At 36.5% G+C, this 22,209-nt stretch overlaps 1 protein-coding gene across 2 annotated transcripts; it reads right to left on the reverse strand.

The window, feature by feature from the left end:
- Positions 1-1,265: 1,265 nt before the first annotated feature.
- On the reverse strand, positions 1,266-21,911 carry LOC128025810 (plastin-1-like). 2 transcript variants are annotated; one of them, XM_052612341.1, is made up of 16 exons: positions 21,724-21,911; positions 20,827-20,934; positions 20,399-20,559; positions 17,698-17,827; positions 17,171-17,303; positions 16,969-17,050; positions 14,321-14,486; positions 14,007-14,149; positions 10,958-11,053; positions 6,821-7,013; positions 4,826-4,904; positions 3,589-3,703; positions 3,105-3,238; positions 2,752-2,875; positions 2,544-2,668; positions 1,266-2,431 (listed from the first exon to the last, which is right to left on the reverse strand). In XM_052612341.1, the coding sequence occupies exons 1-16, from the start codon at positions 21,827-21,829 to the stop codon at positions 2,293-2,295; spliced, it is 2,034 nt and encodes a 677-aa protein (XP_052468301.1). In that variant the 5' UTR covers positions 21,830-21,911; the 3' UTR covers positions 1,266-2,292. The 2 variants fall into 2 exon arrangements, with proteins under 2 accessions (XP_052468301.1, XP_052468309.1); XM_052612349.1 differs by having other exon boundaries at positions 21,685-21,826.
- Positions 21,912-22,209: the final 298 nt, after the last annotated feature.

The raw sequence follows: 22,209 nt of genomic DNA on the forward strand, positions 1-22,209 counted from the left end.
TACTCTTTCAAACGTACAACTTAATTTTTGAAACTTTGTCCATCTTTAGCATGGGAATCCAACTCTTTAACAGTGTAAAAAACTCAGTATGCATGAAATAGCATTTCACCCCCCCCCCCCCCCCCCCCTTTAAGAATGGTTCAATGAATCATTAGGCTTGTTTAACACGTTAAATTACCAGCCCTAATATATATGTGTGTGTGTGTATTTGTGTCTGTGTGTGTATGAAAAAATACTTTGAATATTTTTTTATTGTCTCCTTTTCATGGCATAGCACTACCCTCTGGCTACAGTTCTCCCAGTGTTTACCTATTTGTGATATTAATTGTGATTAAAGAAAACTAATGTATATATTAAAGTAAATAATTTAATGCTTTTAATATTATATATATATATATATATATATATATATATATATATATATATATATATATATATATATATATATATATATATATATATATTCAATACTTTATTTACACTGTTGTAAACATCTCGATGGTGACACGAGGGAAATGAAGTATGACAAACGTTTATTTTTTTTAGTATGCAGAACAATACTCAGCCTTGAGATTTGCTTTCAAAGACAGCAGATCATTTTCTACTTCAGCATTTAAACCGGCATATTAATGTTACAACTGGGCAGCAAGTTCATTTAAATACTGAGATCCGCTAGTGTTTCTCTACAGCAGCATATTGCAGTACAGAGAATGAGGCACATTGTTAAGTGAATCCACTGTGCCCAGAGGGGCTTCCAATATTCTCCTGGGTGAAATCGAGCGCAGCTCTATGTGATGGTACAGTTGTCAAAGGGGAACACGCAGCTCAGTTGAAATTATCCCAGAAACTCAGACACATCTGGAATTTCACAATAAGACTGAGAGAAACTCTCTCTAGAGGAGAGCTGGACTCACTCGGCAGTGATGAAGGTAATAGAAGGCAGAGTCCAGGAAAGGGTTTCCTTTCATAAACACATTTCCGGTCACTGTTAAATGAAGTGGATGCTGAATTGGATTATGCTGGTTTAATTATTATTTCTGTCTATTTGGAGAGCTGAAATGGCCTGAAAAGTTTTCAATTTCGGCTTTTGTTCTGCTTTCGACTCAGATTTCACTGTATAATATCCTCCTCTGGATTGCAACATGCTTCCCTGAATGAGCAAATATTGTTTAGACTGACATCCAAAATGTGGGACTCTGAGCCAAAAAAAAGGTTGCCAGCTTCATCTTAAATAACAAATGGAATGAATCTACATCACTCAGATATTTCTTGTGAGCAACCTTTATTTACGTAATGCAAAAAAATATCCAACTATTTACAATCTAGTTCAACTGAAAAAATCATTTAAATTAATGAGTCAATGAATAAATTAAAACAACTATTCACAATTAAATAAGGAATAGTTGACCCCAAAAATTGTATTTCCTTAAAATGTATTCACCCTCAGGCTATCCAAGTAGCAAATGAGTTTTGTTTCATCATCAGAACAGATTTGGAGAAATTAAGCATTACATCACTAGCTCATCAATGGATACTGTGCAGTGAATGGGTGCCGTCAGTCCAAACAGCTGATATAAACATCACAGTAATCCAAAAGTAAGTAGTACACAAGCTTCAACCATTGCTGCAGGCAAGAATATGAGTCCTCTATCCATAAATATTGTTTTCTCTAATGAAAACGTCTCCTCTGAAACAGGAGAGAAATGTGCACAGATCAAGCACCACTTAAAAGCAAAAATTGTTCTAAACAAATATGTCACTGGACAACAGGGGATGAACCTTTTTCACTTATTCACAGGATTAGTAAAAATTTTGTATTTCTATTTTTGCCTGTAGTGATGGTTTAAAGCATCTTAATCACATCTTAATAACATTCTGATGGCACCCATTCACTGCAGAGGATCCATTGGTGAGCAAGTGAAGTAATGCTAAATTTCTCCTAATCTGTTCAGATGAAGAAATACAAACTCATCTTCATCTTGGATGGCCTGAGGGTACATTTTCAACAAATTGCCATTTTTAAGTGAACTATGCCTTTAAGAAAATAACATTTCCTTCGAATGATCTACATGTACAGTAGCACATAAGCTGGGAAATTAAAGTATTAGTGAAATTTAACTAATAGGAAGTAAATTAATCAGAGATGAAATATTCAGAAAGAGATATTCATTTAAAAGACAAAAACAAGAAACAAATGCATTGAAGTATTGGTGAGTGAGGCGGAGGGGAAGTCAGGGGTAGAAAAAGTGCAAATTGAGGGTTGTGCTTTCTGACAGCGTCCTTCAAAAAAGGTCAGCCGTCTGCTTTCTTCAGGCTTCTTCCCATAAGGCATGCAAACACCGTCATCACCATCTTGGGTTTGACCTCCACAAGGTCATCAGGCAGGGCGTACACCCTGACTCCAATTTTTCGCGCCACTGAGATTGCATATCTGTAAGTAGGAATTGAAGATATGGATAAGGTTGCTGGTGGCGAGACAACAGGCGATTTTGGTGTCAGATGTGTATCAGGATCATTTATAAGGAGCCGTGGGGGGAACTTACTTTGCATTGTTTAGCTTGTCCTCTGGTGTCATGTCTCCGCTCTTCACCAGCTCGTATTTGATGGCTTTGGGCACGATGGTGTCGATCAGATCAATCACTGGCAGGCTTGTGCTGATTGATTTATCCTGGATTGATGATACATTATATGGAAGGTTGAAGTGAAATTGCATGTTTCATATTGAATTCACTGATATAGAATGTTATTCACCTTGAAGCTGTTAATGTATGAATCTTTCTGGCCTTGTTTCAAGGTGTTGTTCACCCAGTCGATGATGACTTGGTCACTGACTTTCTCCCCATCACCGATGTCAGACAGAACCTTCAGTGTGTACCTGCAGGAGTTATTCATTGCATATGAATATATACAATATATACAATATTTTGCAAATGTTTAACAAAGACCGATGACATAACCATGACAATATGACAACGTAATAAGAATAAAGGTCCACGCCTAAAAGTAACCCTCAGTGGGGTGTAAGCAGATCATACGAAAAAAAAGGGAATAGTTACATATTGCCATTAGATTTAGTTGAAACCTTGACTGTACAAATGAAGTACCTTCTCATTAGTTGCCAGATCAGTGCAAGCGTGTGCATAGGACTTCCCTCATTGATATTCTCACCACCGATTCCTACTAAGGAAAACTTTGCTTCCTTTTTTCCCAGTGCGACGGAATAATTACAATTCTCAAGCTACAAAACAAACATATGTCAACCAAATTAACATGACATGTATAATTCAACCCCAACAACTGCAGATCTCCATACTAGCATCTTTGATTAATAAAGCATGCATTTTGAATTCTACACTCCGCTATCTGGTACCCTGAGGCAGCTGTGGAAATAATCTCAGCAGGGACACAAATTCAACATTTTGCAATACAGCATTATTTATTTTCATGTCAGAAACAAAGAGATTTTGGACCGATTATTAATGTGATGAAGAAAAAAACATCTGTTACTGGATCCATTTGTTTTATTTATTTCATTCAGCTCATATATAAACTCAATTTATGAAACCCAAATAAAAAACATGTACAAACCTTCTTCATGTTGGATCCTAGTATTGTATAGGGAGGTTTATTGACTCTAGTCCAGTCAACAGCAACCTGGATTCTCTCATACAGCTGAAGAATGATGAGACCATCCTGCATATCACTGGAGAAGATGGGTATAATGTTTTAGGTTGTGCTCAAGTAAAGATAACGAATCAATATAGGAATATTGGAATAAAATAAAGCATGTGTCTTATAAGCCTGTCCTCCAACAAAAAACGACCATATATGTTTGTGCAAGCATTTATTACGACTAGGGCCGGGACTTTAACGCGTTAATTTAGATTAATTAATTACACAAAAAATAACGTGTTAACTAAGATTAATTAATTACAGAAAAAAAATCCCGCATTTTTAATAACTTATTTTTGCACCGCGGACGGTTTCTCACTGGATGAATTTCTGTGGACCGATTATACTGGAGCACCAACTAGCGTTCGCATATCACTGCAGCACATCGAGCATCAAGTATCACCTCAACGCAAAACATATAGCAGCTAGCGTGGACTTTACACTTTATGTTGAACTATGTATTATTTTGTTGGTGCAACAGTTTATGTTGAACTCTTTATTGTTTTGGCCAAGGTTATTGAGAGTTGGACGTAGTATGTTATGGCCTCTGAAGCAACAGAGAGATGTTTTCTAATAGTCAGTATTAATTACAAAGCCTCTAATTAATTAGAATAATTTTTTTAATCGAGTCCCGGCCCTAATTATGACCTATATTTACGTTTTAAAGTTAAGCGCCCCCTAGCGGGCGTAAAAATAATGACAGTATCGCTTTGCGACTGTCGTGATGAAATGACGTATAACGTCATTACCAATCAAAACGCACGTTTATTTAAATGCAATGTGTGGGCTTTTTACACCGATCTCACACATGTTTTACTAGGTGGCTTATTCGTTCGAATGACTGAGCTACACGAAACACAAATCAGAGCGCAAATAAAAGAGTGTAAAACATTAATATGAAAACGACCTTTTGCCGATAGGGGCGCAATTGTAGTATACGCTCTGATGGGTCGTATTTCAGGGATTTTGACAAACGACCTATATGAGCGTATTGGTTGGAGGACAGGTTGGTCTTATATGTTGTGATGTTTTCTGCACTATTATAGTTTATATTGTTTTGAGCTTTTGATTCCAGGACCAAGATTAGTCCTGATATTTCAACTGTCACCATAAAACAATGCATAACTGTTAACTAAACAAATGGCTGTGTTACCTGTACAAGTGATTGACGTGTGGAGTAACTCCCAGAGAATTCATCCAGTTTCTGAACGTCCTGTCTTCTCTGGTTTCACCTGAACTCAAAGACATACACCTGTGTTATGTCTGTTATTATTTTGAGGATTATTAAACAATTTCGATTAAAATACTATTTTAATTGGAAGTCCATACTGACCTCACATTATAAGTTCCAACTCTTCATCCTCATATTGAGTTAAACTGGCTAATGTTCTGCTACCTTTTTGATTTCTTTACATAGACTGAACGATTGGTATTAATATATTGTGAGGGGTCATATGTTAATGATTGTAGTTTCGTAACCATAACTATGTCTTCTTTTGCAGTTGTTTTCATAAATTAAGTTAGAAAAAGTTAGAGCGGAAATCCTGTTTTCCATGATATGCTCCTGATAAATACGTTTTTAATAAAGCTCTTTAAATATGAATGATAAAAGTGGTTCAGAATGTTTACATTATGATAGTCTGTTGCATAATTCTGAGCTAAACGTTCTCTTCGTTTGTACAAAAGACCTTTGTCATGATTAACAATAAAACCAGGCTGAGGACTGAATTACTATTGTTATGAATGGAGCCAAGGGCAGGATGGTAAAATAATCGTCTATATCCTCTTGCAATGTAAATGGTAGAAAAAAGGCAGTTGATTGGGTTCTGGCTAATCTGCTTCTCTGTAGGCTTGCTGACAAGCTACTGGACACAGAATGGAGAAGGAAAAGGAACAATGAGATCAAGAGGACAGAAGAAAGATAAACTGAGTGTGAGATGAACACAATCACCCACGGTTACTGATGTCACATGTGACTCTCTAACTAAGGCACATACAGTATGTGCAGAACAGCCGCAGGTCGCCCCCTACTGCTCACTAAAAAAAAAAACAAAAAAAAAAAAACAAAGGAATATTATGCCACCTTACCTATTGCTTTACTTTAAGTCACTTTATTATTTTTACATTTTTAATGTTGTTTCCTAGTAGTTAAACTTGGGTAGTAGAAAGGAACTACAACTACAACTGAAGTTCTCTTTTTTCACATCTTCTTCTGCAACTTTGTCTTAGTGAACTTCTTTGACTACTTCAACTTCACTAACTATTATTATTTGTATTGTTAACATCAAGTTTTATGTTAGAAATAAACACAATATAATAATAATAACTATTATTATTATTATTTCCTACACACAGATTTCATATTTCAAACACAAAGCCTGATAACAATTATTCCTATTATTTTCTACACACAGATGAGCAAATGGATATATATATATATATATATATATATATATATATATATATATATATATATATATATATACATATATACATATATATATATATACATATATATATATATATATATATATATATATATATATATATATATATATATATATATATATATATATATAATTAAATTTATGCATTTAGCAGATGCTTTTATCCAAAACGACTTACAGTGCATTCAGGCTATCAATTTTTACCTATATATATATATATATATATATATATATATATATATACACACACACACACACACACACACACACATGTCACAGGAAACAACCCATTTTATAATATGTAAAACAATAAATAATAATAATACATAATAAAACCTTTGCTTCAGATAATATGTTGGTGATGAAGATAATACATCCAATATAGGTGGAGAAATTTCTGAATAAAGATTCAAATAAGATGGAGTTCTTTTTAAAGTGAGTAAGTCAAGAATGTACTTTATTATGAATACTTTCATGGATGCAGTCGTTTGAGCATGTTTCTTGTTTTGATCATGGGAAATGTCTGTTTGGTAGTTCGGACAGGATGTGAGCTCAGATGTGAAGCAAAGACAATGCGGCATCATTCATCACAGGCAGTCAACAAGCTCTCTGAAACGCTAAACAGACCCAGATTGCGTACAGAACACCTTTTCTTGCAGCAGACGTTAGGCACATTCACATGTAAAAAGAATGCAACTCACCCTCAATTGCATAATCAATGCCATTTCTGGCGGGTCTGTTCAAGGCTGGGTACATGTTGAAAAGATTGGCTACAAAGGCAATGTTGAGCTTCTGGTTTCCAGCCACCACATCACTGGGAGTGACAAACTGTCTGCAATCCAGACGATCTGCCTGTCTCAGCATCAGCTCTGCTCGCCTTTCATCATCACGCTCCTAAAACAGACAGTTATTAAACCGAAATAACTACATCTATATCTGAAAGTTCTCAAGCACAGCTCTAAAGCAGGTAGTTATCTAGAAGACACCTGCCACAATTTGAATAATGGCTGATCTGTAGAACAATAATATGGCAATAAGTATGTAATGTTACAAACATTACACTTTACGCCCACATTCACCATTCTGAGTAACTTTCTTTGGCCTCAAACATAGACAGTGTTTACATCTGAGTTTATATCTTTGTAATAGCTTTCTATACAGTATAAATGTTTTCGTTTTTATTATTATTATTATTATTTTATTCTTATTTTAAAAGTGTGAAAGGGAGGAATTGTTCACATTCACCCACAGTGTCTCAGTTCTATGGCTCTGTCCCAAATCGCACCGTAAACCCTAGTCTGTACTTTTTTTTGTTGTAATTCTGCTTTGACTGTCAGATAGAAGTCTGCCGTGGAAATCACCTCAAGGGTGCAAAGTGCACATCAAGGGTGCATAGCAGCTCCAAAGGGGGCGCTCACGAGAACCCTTCTGAAAGTTAAACTGACAAATCGAGACACATGCAGACTGTTGGTATGCAATGTCCATAGACGCTGATGGTGTATGGACATATGGACACAGATGGACATATTTTTGGACTTCCTTGGCCAGTCGCTCCTCAACTTTGCTTTCATCATGTTATGTTGCAAGCGGATATGCATATGAGTAAATCTGCGGCGCTATCGCAGATTATTCTTTTTTGACCTGAAAGGGAGGATTGTAGGGGTTGTAGCAGACCAATCACAGCATTTGTTGTTTGTGTAGAATTGATGCGTTGTTACATTTCTGGAGAGATTAATGACAGGCTGCGCCATAGGCTACTCACAACCTGCGATATAGCTACGGCATAGTTTCAACGTAGAAGTCTTAACAGATACATGCACATGGCGACCATTGTGAGTCTGCAAGACCGCAAGTACACATGAAGTGTGCCATTTGGGACAGGGCCTAGACTGTTTGTTCTGTCTCTGGATATATAGTCCAATCAGCGTCATGTCACATTCTGTGGAGTACTGCCCCTTTTTGGGCGATTTCACTCTGGCCGTGAATTGCCTTGAGAATTGTCTTATAGACTTCCATACAAAGATTGTTTTCTTCGTCTTCTAACTGCAGGCACAGCAATGCAATCTCTATGAGTCACAGGAGGGCTAGCACTAATGTGCTTTCTTCATCATACCTAAACTTAACTTGTGCAAAAAACGGTGGGAACAAACATACCTCTATTAATTATCTTTAAGCTGAAGTCAGGGCTAGTCTGAATGGCCCACAGACCATAAACAAAGATGGACCACACACCTTCACTCTCTTCCTGTGAAGTAAAGTGAAGCTGCCAGCTGCCTGTGGGCAGTGACATATTGTGCTGATTCAGGACCGAAGTCTGCACAGTATTGAACATGGAACCTGAGTCTGCCCAGTAGTGAGTGAAGAAGAGCCACCTCCTGCCTGTAGGTCCCACTAACACTCCAGCAGAGTTGATCGCAAACACACATCCCTCAACCTTAGCTGTCAATCATGACATCACACTCCCATTTTTAAAGAGTCACATAATTAATTAACTTATTTAAATTAACACTTGAACTTACATCAATGTGATAAAAACTGCATAAAATGACAAAAAAAAAATATGTGAAAAAAAAAAATATATAATTTGAAGGGTAATTTAATTATTTGGATTTGCCTTGTCCAAATACCCACATTTGCAGTCTTTTCCACTTAAGAGAGTGTGCTCGCGACAGGAAGTAAGTGTGCAAGACTGTCCCCGGTCTTAAAAACACCAAAGCGCAGTGCCCTTAACACACACTAAATCCACACTATCTCCAATACCGTTCCATGGTACAGTCTTCAAGGCTTAGTGTATCCCATCATGCATCATGTTCTGAAAATAAATCGTGAGACTTTTTAATGAGATCTCTCGAGAGGTCACGGAATCCTTTCCAATGTATGTTAAATAGTAATGATAATTACATATTATATATAATTTGGTAGTAAACAAAGAATTTCTTTTTTTATTGGTGCAAAGAGTAGTGGTGATATTTACTTTGCACAACATTTGCAGCTGTATTTATTTTTTTTTTTTTTTGATTACTTAATTAGAAGCACCACAAAATTCTGTTATGGGGATTACTGAACAGACATTTAGAAGTTGATTTTAATATTCAAAAATAAAGCTCTGTAAACTCTTGCATTTGTACAACACTATAAGTTTGTCCCATCATATAATGCAAAATTCTATACACACTTGTGGTCTCCATGCTCGCTTAGACACTTGGACCGAAAACCGCAAATCGCCAAATAAGTAGTCAACTGGTCAAGTGCAAAAATTGCAAGTGCAGGTATTTGGACAAAGCAATTGTCTCACATTCCATTAGATTACATGGTGAGGGCGGGCTTTATGACCTATACTGGGTTCAGCCACCTGGTGGCAATCAAAACATTTTGGCTTCACTTTTCAGGGCTTGTGCGGCACATTTGCCATGGATAAAGCAAACCAGTATCCTACCAGTAAAGTTCTGATGGATGAAAATTTCAGGTAAAGACAATTATATTGACATAGTCGTACATTATTAGACACGCGAGTCCATTATTATTTGTGTGCAAATAAACAAATCATGTATGTGCGCTTTCTGACAGCTTTTTGCACAAGCACATTTCAGTAGGGCTGCATGTCTGGCAGGGGTTTTTTAATGGACACTTGCTGAAGAAGCATGGTTTCATAGGAGTTTTCAATGGTCGGTGTGTATACATACTGTTTGGGCATCAACACTCACTCTGACAAAGGAACTGTTCACTGGTGAAATTCGTTCGACAAATTCTAAATGTTTTATTTGCCTTTTTTTACTTCTATTTTGCTCTGTTTAATAAATCTGAATGAATGACTAAATATATCTGAATATATTTATATAGAGTACAGTCAGGTTAAGGCGACTGGTATAGTGTCTGTTGGCATCTCCGTGTGGTCCTGTTTGGTATTGCAGCTTGACTTGTAGTTATAGAAAATATCTCAATTATCTTGAATAAGTCTTACAGAAAATGTAGTTTTGTGAGAATCTGAAATTTAAAATGTTTCAAGCCTTGACATTTTACCTTTTGTTATATTGGGATAAATTTTACTGGGATGTATGCAACAATTGTTGAACGTGTTGTCCTCACTAGAACATTTTCCTCCAGCCGCTATTGATACAAAAACTAAAAATATGAACATACAATGTCTGAGAGCACACACACAAAACAAACAAGCAAACAAACAAAACAGAGAGACATAATTTTGTGTGCAAGTCGAATAATATTTCAGTTTTGTGAAAAATTTGCGATTAACGCTTATTATTTTTCAATTCCATGACCATTGTTTGCTATTCTGAGAACTTACATCTGTTAATTTTGTGCAATATATTTTAATTGCATTTAAAAAAAAATATTTCACGCTTATTATTTGTTTGTTTACATTGTGACTGCAATGCATTTGGTGTAAAATTTATCCCGTAAAATATAGCTGGATAAAACAAAAACAGTTTCTGCCTTCATTTCAGGCTGCAAAGCAACAACATTTAATTACAAACAAACAAAATGTTGTTGTATTTTTGGACTGTCAAGGAATTTGAAAAATAGTAATAGTGCAATAGTAGAGTTTTTTTTTTTTTTTTAACACAACTATTTATAATCTAAGGACAAATAAACCTGTCCAATTCCAATTAACAAACACAACACTTATGTCCAATCTTATGTTGTCCTTTACTCTCATATTTCCATTGACTTTTGAGTCTCAAAAAGTCCCCCTTTTTCTTAGCTTCACGACATCATGTCATTAAATGCTGGAACAAACGCTGACACAGGAAACCAATCAGCATGTTGGCTTCCTCAGTAAAAAGGCAAAGGTCGCTGACCAAATGCTCAGAATGACTTACATTGAAACCAGAGATGTCAATGTCAATCCTCATCTCGTCATCCCCGTCTCCTTTAGGCGAGATCTGATTAAGCAGGTGGAAATAGGCCCTGGAGTCCTGAGAGCAGAAAAAGGCTCTGTTTAGTTACATAAGTCTTAACTGGCATGCAAATGACAGCTCAAAGATTCTGATGTCAAACTAAATCAAAGGCTGGGTTATTATATTGTTCACAGGGTTTCAAATTTAAGCCTGTGATTAATTTACTCATTGACATTGAGCTGTAGAATGTATGCTGTATCAGATGAACATTTCTCTCTCATAATACTCTACTCTACATGATACAGAGCTTTTAATACCGCAATACAATAAGCTTTTAATGAAGTTACTCAATGTTCCTTTGTTACCAGTACTAGACCGAGGTTCTTAAATTGGTAATGGAGGCTTATCTCAGCTGTAACTGTCAAACTGTTGAATCCGCAGTGGAAGGAAGTAGTTCTGCACAAAAGAAACTTTTAAAAGACACTGTTGTTGTTTCTTTTTTTACAAACCTGTGCCTTTGAACTGCTGTATAAATGCAATATCACACTTGTAGCCATGTGATATGGCTGTATATCAGCATGCTTTGATTGTCGTGCTGATTTACAGCCATAACGCACTGCTACTCGTGTGATATTACTCACACACACACACACACATACACACACACACACACACACACACACATATATATATATATATATATATATATATATATATTAGGGGTGTAACGGTTCACAAAATTCACGGTTCGGATCGATACGATACACTGATGTCACGGTTCGGTTCGGTTCGGTTCGATACGTTTTAGATACAGCAAAATGTAAAAACATCTCAACTTTTCAGAATGCCGCAAGCGCACCGCGGGTCATGTGACAAGAACCAACCAATCAGCTTCATCCTTTTCCGTAACAAGGTTGAGAGCTCAGCCAAGATGAAGGAACAGCTGATCATAGTTGTATATGGATTGCAATTTTGAAATAAATTTAGTAGCAGAGCTACTGCAAGCGATTTTTAGAGCAGGAAATCCATTTATCCTTCGCTGAAATTTCCGCGTCTCATGGAGAGAGCACGTCATTGTTGCTTAGCAAAGACAGACGCCTCATTAGCGAGCCCGAGCGCTTCTGCCGGAGCGCTCTCTTGCCATCACCATTATAGCTTAAAGGGAATCCAAAGTGCACCCAAACACCAGACCTGTTGGTTATTGGAGGATCTTCTAATTTCTAGTCTGTTAAACGCATTGGCTATTTTGCAACGAGCCTTCAGCGCGTACTGAGTGAGCGAGCGCCTGCTGAGTAGCCTAACATAAACATATAAGATGGTGTTTTTTTCTTCTTCGGGAGTGTCAGGGGCGTTGCCTGTTACGTTGTTTGGGTTATTGGGCTACCTTGTTGAACGCATATCATTATATTTCTATCTCTCTCTTTTTTTTTTTTTTTTCAAATATAATTAATTACTCCAATGAACCGTTCGGTATACATAATGCGTACCGCGTACCGAACCGAAAGCGTCGTACCGAACGGTTCAATACGAATACGCGTATCGTTACACCCCTAATATATATATATATATATATATATATATATATATATATATATATATATATATATATATATATATATATATATATATATATATATATATTAGTGCTGTCAAAATCGGTCGTTACTGCAAGCAATAATTTTAATATTTTTCAGTTTAACACGTTAAAATTATTTTACGCAATTAATACAAGAGTGGAGCTAGGGTTGGCCACCCAGTCACAACTGATGCTTCTATCTCTTTTTTTCTTTACTAGAATTGCATTAATTTAAATGCTGAATATGTCTCTACGACCACATCAAACAGGAAACTTTTCAGACACGCACTCCAACTTTGCATCAGTGCTAGGCACTAGTCAAACAAGCCCAAAATAAAAGGCACATGTGATGAGGGAGCTTCAATAGAACGCTTAAGAACATTTATCTGAAATGCAGTGGTTTTCAAACCTGTCCTGGAGCACTCTAGCACCGTCTCCGTCATCTAACAATAACTTTAACTTCAGCAATAACTTTAGTAATTTAATTTAATTTAGTTTAATTTAGTATTTGATAACTTTATCAGTTTCTGTATATTTAATTTTCACAAGGTATTATGGACCCACTTTATATTAAGTGGCCTTAACTACTATGTACTTACATTTGAATTAATAATTTAGTACAATGTACTTATTGTGTACATACATGTTTTTACATTGTACTTATCTATAAAAAAAACGACATGTAATTACATCTGTATTTATTTCTGTAATTATATTTATAATTACACTGTTGACCCATACTTTACACCTTAATCCACCCTTAAACTTACCCATACCTCCAACCCTCTCCCTAACCTTACCCCTATCCCACCTCAACAGCAGCAAAAGTGTTTTAGAATACAATATGAACACAATAAGTACATTGTACTTATTTTTTTATGTAAGTACATAGTAGTTAAGGCCACTTAATATAAAGTGGGACCGGTATTATCATTATTATTATTATTATGGGTTTGTGAAGATTGTTTTAAGTTCATTTAAATTAGAAGTTTTTTTTTTTAAAGTCTAATAAGTTTTAAAATTGATAGCTTTTATATATCAATTACTGTAATGTTGAGTGGCTATAGTCAATCATTAAACATCGGAGAGACATCAGTTGTATTTGTATCAGTGATACTTGCCTTCAGTCAGAGAGGCCTAGTGGTTAGAGAGTATGACTCCTAACCCTAGGGTTGTGGGTTCGAGTCTCGGGCCGGCAATAACATGACTTAGGTGCCCTTGAGCAAGGCACCGAACCCCCAACTGCTCCCCCAACTGCACGATTAACTTCAGAACAATATGTGACTAAATAGTTACTTTTTTTAATCGATTGACAGCACTAATTTATTCATTTATTTTATTTCTCTGGGTGTGTATAGTAAACTTCAGCCCAAAACCTAGTTCTAATGAAATGAAGTAAATGTTCATTAACAACTGATAATGATGACTTCTGTGATAAAGCTTATAATTAGCTACCTTAATATCATCACTGAAGTTTGTGATCTGTTGCCAGCCAGCAGCTTTGAGGTGATAGTTGACCCATCGCAGCAAAAGGTCCTCGGGGGACATTGACATCAGGTGGTCCAGCTCCTCTGACTCATCCAGCAAAGCAATTAGAGCTACACAGGCATAAATACACAGACTTGTGTTTGTGAAATCTCTTGAGAGGCATAAATCAGTCACTCATGTACATGCATGCTTTTATTTATATATGGCAGCAATCAGAACCCTATTGGACAGCTCCGTGATTATAAAAAAACAAATTCTGGCTATTACAGCAAAGTAATGACCTTCGTTTCGTGAGATCTCAATGTCAGCGAAGAGACCAATTTTTATGATTTGCCAAAGGAGGCCAAGCACGAGGTGAGGGGTTCCTGCTTTCATGTCCTGAGCATCGATGTTGACAACCGTGCAGCCAATAGCCGACGCAGAGTTAAGAGCCAACACCAAATTCTCCTGTATGAAACAATATATAGAACTATTTGTTGTCAAAATAACTCTAATCCACACATCTTTTATTAGAAAGATTCTTTAGGTCCGTTCACACCAAGGACAATAACTATACCAATAAAGTTTTAATTATCATTCTAATTATGTAAAAATCGTGATGTGCTTACCACAGTTGTAACAGTAATGAAACAGACAAACAATGTTGTTGGAATCACTTTGTTTGCCCAGCCGATAAACAATGAAAACACTGACAGCCAATCAGTATCCACTTGACTTTAAAAAGCTCAAGTTTTTATAACATTATCATGTGATGTTGTGGATGCTATGTGTAGTTAGCATTATCTATTTAGCTGTCATTTTCAGTGTGAAAGGGTCTTAAAGATAACAAACAAATATAAAATGCATTAGGGTCAATCTCACAAAACCTGCCAAGAACATGATATATCAAGAACATGTTACGTATATATATACAGTGGGTACGGAAAGTATTCAGACCCCCTTACATTTTTCACTCTTTGTTATATTGCAGCCATCTGCTAAAATCATTTTTAGCAGTTATTTTTTTCTTCCATATTAATGTACACACAGCACCCCATGTTGACAGAAAAACACAGAATTGTTGACATATTTGCACATTTAATAAAAAAAAAAAAAATATTATATCACATGGTCCTAAGTATTCAGACCCTTTGCTGTGACACTCATATATTTAACTCAGGTGCTGTCCATTTCTTCTGATCATCCTTGAGATGGTTCTACACCTTCATTTGAGCCCAGCTGTGTTTGATTATACTGATTGGTCTTGTTTAGGAAAGCCACACACCGGTCTATATAAGAGCTTACAGCTCACTGTTCATGTCAGGGCAAATGAGAATCATGAGGTCAAAGGAACTGCCTGAAGAGCTCAGAGACAGAAGTGTGGCAAGGCACAGACCTGGCCAAGGTTACAAAACAATTTCTGCTGCACTTAAGGTTCCTAAGAGCACAGTGGCCTCCATAATCCTTAAATGGAAGACGTTTCAGACGACCAGAACCCTTCCTAGAGCTGGCCGTCCGGCCAAACTGAACATCGGGGGAGAAGAGCCTAGGTGAGAGAGGTAGAGAAGAACCCAAAGATGACTTTGGCTGAGCTTCAGAGATGCAGTCGAGAGATGGGAGAAAGTTGTAGAAAGTCAACCATCACTGCAGCCCTCCACGAGTCTGAGCTTTATGGCAGAGCTGCCCGATGGACGCCTCTTCTCAGTGCAAGACACATGAAAGCCCCCATGGAGCTTTCTAAAAAACACCTGAAGGATTCTCTGGACTGATGAGACCAAAATAGAACTTTTTGACCTTAATTCTAAGTGGTATGTATGGAGAAAACCAGGCACTGCTCATTACCTGTCCAATACAGTCCAAACAGTGAAACATGGTGGTGGCAGCATCATGCTGTGAGGGTGTTTTTCAGCTGCAGGGACCGGACGACTGGTTGCAATTGAGGGAAAGATGAATGCAGCCAAGTACAGGGATATCCTGGACGAAAACCTTCTTCAGAGTACTCCGGACCTCAGAATCGGCCGACGGTCCAGCCCTGACTTAAACCCAATTGAGCATCACTTGAGAGACCTGAAAATGGCTGTCCACCAACGTTTACCATCCAACCTGACAGAACTGCAGACGATCTGCAAGGAGGAATGGCAGAGCATCCCCAAATCCAGGTGTGAAAAACTTGTTGCATCTTTCCCAAAAAGTCTCATGGCTGTATTAGATCAAAATCGTGCTTCTATCAAATACTAAGCAAAGGGTCTGAATACTTAGGACCATATGATATTTCAGGTTTTCTTTTTTAATAAATGTGCAAAAATGTCAATCATTCTGTGTTTTTCTGTCAACATGAGGTGTTGTGTGTACATTAATGAGAAAAAAAAATTAACTTTAATGATTTAGCAAATGGCTGCAATATAACAAAGAGTGAAAAATGTACGGGGTTCTGAATACTTTCCGTACCCACTGTGTGTGTGTGTGTGTGTGTGTGTGTGTGTGTGTGTGTGTGTGTGTGTGTGTGTGTGTGTATATATATATATATATATATATATATATATATATATATATATATATATATATATATTTTTTTTTTTTTAATTTAAGCAAGAATGTGTTTTTTTATTATTATGTGCGTGTGACAAACATATATATATATATTTCCTTTTTAAATTTTGGTGGGGGGAAATATGTTTTTATAAAAACATATATATTATTATTATTTTATTTTTATTTTTTTTTATCTAATCAAAACTAAAAGGTTTTGTGTGAGGGGTAGGTTTAAGGACAGGGTTAGGTTAAAGGGATAGAAAAAATAGTTTGTACATTATAAAAACTATTACATTGATGGAATGTCCCCATGAAACATGCATGGTAACCCAGTGTGTGTGAGATTCACCCTTAAGTGAAGGTTTCAAAGACATTTTGATGTCACTCTTTGTTGAGTTTCAAAAGTGAGCGCACTTACAGTCATTGTAAATGGAGTGCATTTCTTTGTGTTGATGACCCGCTCATCAATGGTGTCTGGCTGCGAGAGATTGATCATTTTGCTGTAAAAACATGACCAAGAGGTTGCTAAATATGAACTCTTATTCAGAAGTAACTGTGATAATTAATACAGCTGCATATTTAACAGCATAACAAACATTACACAGTTAATCTTATATTACCACAGCAATATTCCATCTTTCACAGATTTGAATAAACTGTCAGTCTCCGGGTCCATTGGGATCAGATGCTTGCAGTCCGGATCCTTTGCCAAGGCCTTATTGATCCAGTTCACAAAGGCCACTTTTTCTTCATCTGAGAATGGTTTAAAAAACAAAACATTAGCAAAATGACATTTGAAAAATCTCATTTCAAAAAGTTCAGATAGGGTTGGACTCTTCTGAATTTGTGCTCAACTACATCAGGAATTGCCCAGATGCTATTTTTATATATTTCTAAGTGAAACATCATATTCAGTAAGAAAATATGTAGAGCTGGACTTCATTTTATCCAGTAGGAATTCATTGGATGGAGAAAGTGCATTACATAATGGAGGTGGGCAAAAATAAGGCAAAGCAAGTTATTACATTTTGATGAATGAGGATAAATTTTTTCATCATAATATCCAGAAATGTGCATTAAGAACATACAGCAACTAAAGCACATTATTGTTTGATATTGATGGCCTAGGGGATGTAAATGCCACCACCTGAGTAAGAATGCTGAGTTCCTTCACTTGAGATCCTTGATGTTCCTCCAAAGGAACGAATCCCGTCCCGCCTGGAGATGCTCTTGCGGAAAGTTTCTCGCACCTCTTTGCTTCTCAGCTCTTGGTATATCTGGAGAATTTAGGGATATCTCAACTTTCAAGGTGCGTGCCACAATCAGCAAAGCAGGCACTTTGACATTTTAAAGGGGTCATATGACGTAGCTAAAAATATTATTATTTTGTGTATTTGGTGTAATACAATGTGTTTATGCAGTTAAAGTTCAAAGAGTATATTCTTTTCCACCTAATGTACATTATTATTGCCGCTCTTTGCCCCGTCTATCTGAAAAGCATTGATTTTTACAAAGCTCATCGTTCTGAAAAACAAGGTGTTGGCTGATTGGCCAGCTATCCAGTGCGTTGTGATTGGCCGAGTACCTCAAGTGTGTGATGGAAATGTTATGCTCCTTACCATACTGTGATGCCGTGGTCTGACGCGATGAGCCAAAACCAATAAAACCCAATAAAAAAACTAAAAAGCCCTAACGAAAAGTAGTATACTTCCAGTTTATTTTAATAAGTATACTTAAGTAAAGTATAAGTATTTTTTAAGTATACCCTATGTAGCAAGTATACAAATATATTATATTATATTATATTATATTATATTATATTATATTTATTCATTTAGCAGACACTTTTATCCAAAGCGACTTACAAATGAAGACAGTGGAAGCAATCAAAAATAACAAAAAGAGCAATGATATATAAGTGCTATAACAAGTCTCAGTTAGGTCCGCTCACATGCTCTGATTCTGGAAACTACGGCAGTAAATAATGGGCAGGACTGCAAACTGGCGCTAAAATCGCAAGAAAGATGCAGACGGACAAAACAGGCGCATTATTAGTGGTCCAGACACCGCTGAAAACGAAAGTTGAAGTTGAACCCGAAGGAAATGAAGTGAACCCCTGGCCATATGTATGCTCTATTATGCAGTGTAAGCTGTACTTGCCTAGGAAGACCAAACTAGCAGCTTATAAAATCTCGACAAGACATCAACCCTTTGCAAGAATGTAAAGGTAAGCTAAATAATTGCATCGTTGCATTGGTGGTTTAAATGAAGCTTTTACATTTTAGCAAGAGGTTTTGCACAAATTAGCCAAAAAGACAGTGGTGAGGAGTGTGCTATATCGTCTGCGATAATATCATAATTTTAGGTTTAATGATGTGCGCGCACATTTATAGTGCGTTCTTTCACTGTGTGATTCAGTCTCCTAAAATGCATTTAGATTGATCACAAAATTGAAGATATAGTGGCAGAAAATTCACACATATATATATATAATTTCATATATTAAATCAGATTCACACAAAGAATGCCGTCTTTTCCTCCAAAAATCATTATGAATATATAGGCCTACATACAAATATATAACAGTTCAGTAAACAAGTTAATTAAGAGACTTGCGTTTTAGACACCATATTGTCTTTTTTAGCTCTATTTCTACAACAGAAAATAATTCCAAACACAGCCACCAAAGCACAGTTTTGCGTCTCTGAGCAACGTGACAGTGATTCGTTCCTGAATGAATCAACCGTTTAAATGATTCGGTTCAATCGCAATGACTCACTTATTAACAGTGACTTGCTGACACATACTGGCCATTTAAAGTATCTTTTGATTTTTTAAAATAATTAATTTCTTATCATTTCAAATGAGTATTCAACATTTTATGTCTTGTACATCAAAACATTATTCATGCATTTGTAACTGCAGGTTAAATGCATTCTTGTCCTGCACTAAACAGTGTGCAAATACATCTAAATGCCTGTTCCAATGAATCTTCTGCATTTCATCTGCATTGAAAAGATGAGTTTGTTGATACTGATTTGCCTGGTAACAGCCCAAATGTTTTATTATTCTAAATAACTGATTCCTTTAATTAAAAACAACTAGTTTGAGATTAATAGGCCTGTGCCAGGGGTGTCAAACTCAGTTCCTGGAGGGCCATATAGCCCTGCAGAGTTTAGTTCTAACCCTGCTCCAGCACACATACCATGTAGTTTTCAAATAAACCTAAATGATTAGATTAGCTGGATCAAGTGTGTTTAATTAGGGTTATTTCTAAACTGTGCAGGACTGTGGCCTTCCAGGAACTTGTTTGAAACCCTTGGCCTGTCCCATTTTTGACTCCCTCCCACTGTTAAAATGTAACTAAGTAATTTTTACTCTGAGTAAATTTTAAATGAGCTACTTTTTACTTTTACTTGAGTATATTTTTAGGCTGGTACTTTTACTTGTACTGAAGTAAAATTTCATTAATGTAATGGTACTTTGACTTGAGTAGAATATTTTTGTACTCTTTCCACCTCTGAACTTAACTACTTATTTTTAGTTGTATCCTCTTTTGGAAAGCCAAACAACAACAGCGAGATTAAAAGTTATGCTTTCTTTCTTAGCCTCAACATTTGGGCGGCGTTATGTAAATCTTCCCACATCGTGGGAACATGTGGGGTGTGTTTGAAGGGGCTGTTTTAGGTAGGCATGGTTGATTCTTAACTTTTATAAAGAATATGTTTTTGGATTTGAGACTTTAGTCTTTGCAACATTACATATCTTCTTTATGCACCAAGAGCTTATAACAAAAAAAAATTTAGTCGCATCATATGACCCCTTTAAGATAAGACAAAAACTCTTACCGCAACAAACTCTTCAAAACTGATCTTCTCGTCTTTGTTGGTGTCACCTGCCATGAACTTCTCCACGATCTCCCGTACCTTGTATCCCGGAATGTGAAAGCTGGCCTCTCGAAAGAGCTCCTGAAGTTCAAAATCACTTACATAGCCACTATTATCAATATCTACAAAGATAGAATGAGAGTTTACAATGACACTCGTCATTACTAGCAGCAAACCTTTGATACAATACTTTGATACAAGACTATTTTAATATGTGTTTGTAGAATTGCATGAGTCAACGATCAGCCGTAAAAACAGACATTTATGTAGTCAGTTATTGCAATCTTTGGTAATGTTTGACACCTCACAAGCGCCAAGTCAGGTGACTGGAACGTTACAATGCACAATTCACTAAACCTACAGTGAGATTCAGGCAGAATTTAACTGACCGATTTTGTTGAAAGCCTCTCTCAGACTCTCCAGATCTTCTCTGGAGATCTGTGTCACATTGTTCTCCATGCTTTTCTCCTTGCAGTACTTCTCACCATGCAAAAGACCTGCCAAAAAAAGTCCACACAAAGAGTTTTCTGTGCTATATACCCTGTTTACCCACCACAGTATCTCTATGATAAGCAAATCCATAGTGGACACAACTGGTAAAAACACTTCATGAAATTCAATTACAGATGGGCACGTGATGTACAGTATGCTACCAACCAAAAGTGTGGGGTTGGTAAGATGTTTTATGTTTTTTGAGAGAGGTTTCTTATGCTTACAAAACTTTGTGTTTTAGTAAAAACAGAAATATTGTGAAAGATGACCATTTGAACATGTAATATTAAAAATATTTGTTAAAAATATTTGAACATGTAATTTATTCCTGTGATGCAAAACTGTTTTTTCAGCAGCAATTACTCCAGACTCCAATGACACACGATCCCTCAGAAATCATATTTTTTACTTTCACGAATGTTTTTAAGAAATATTCATTGGTGAAAATTTTAAATGTTACTGACCCTAGATTTTTTTGAATGTTAATGTATAATTAAATGTATACAGTAAGTGAATTGCGGCATGAGACACAAAAGAACTAGCAAAACGCTACCAAGTCTAGCATGTCACACTGCAGGACATGTCAGCATCCCAGCAGTAATTCATGTCAGGTCCTCAAAAAGTCTTCAATCATCAATCACAGAAATATAGTGATACAAACAGCATGTATCCACAAAATCAGCATATTTTTATGAGATAACACAATGAAATCAACACTTCAGGAGTGCAGTCATTACATCATATGAAAACAGTACCTTTTCCCTGAACGTCTCACAACTCAGCTAGAGACTAACCTAGAAAAGATGCAAATTTTCCAACCGAGCCCTTGATAGTGTCGTCTGTCCTCTCCCACAGAAGTGTGGAGCTATTAAAGATGTGTTCTGTAAGGTAAGAGACCATTAAAGGTGATGGCTTCGAACTAAGCCAGATCTGGAGTTAACGTTTAACGCCCAAGTGAACGCTGTGTCAGCTGAAGCTGTCATGCTATTTGGTGTTTGCACTTGCACTAGCTGTGACTTCGGAGTACACTTTATACCACAGCTCATTCACTTGACACTTGTCAATAACTTTGTGACCTAACAAATCGGCTTCACATTTCACTGTTTTTGTTATCAAAGCTCATATATCAACCTTGTGCTCACTGCGCACTGTGCACACACAAACACAATCATAAACCCCAAAAATCTAGAAGTCCTGTTTGATTTATGTGAATTGAGCTGTTTATACTGAAGATATAACTGTAGTGACTGGATAGAGAAGCAGAATGAAAGTAAAGTGAC

This window comes from Carassius gibelio, chromosome A2 (assembly GCF_023724105.1).
Source record: "Carassius gibelio isolate Cgi1373 ecotype wild population from Czech Republic chromosome A2, carGib1.2-hapl.c, whole genome shotgun sequence".
NCBI lineage: Eukaryota > Metazoa > Chordata > Actinopteri > Cypriniformes > Cyprinidae > Carassius > Carassius gibelio.

Coding starts and splice junctions, on each gene's coding strand:
- LOC128025810 (XM_052612341.1), bottom strand. CDS start 21,829: ATGGTCTCTTACCTTACAGAACACATCTTTAATAGCTCCACACTTCTG. Junction 20,935..21,723: donor AAAATTTGCATCTTTTCTAG/GTTAGTCTCTAG, acceptor TTTTTTTGGCAG/GTCTTTTGCATGGTGAGAAG. Junction 2,876..3,104: donor ATCTGGCAACTAATGAGAAG/GTACTTCATTTG, acceptor TAACTCCTGCAG/GTACACACTGAAGGTTCTGT.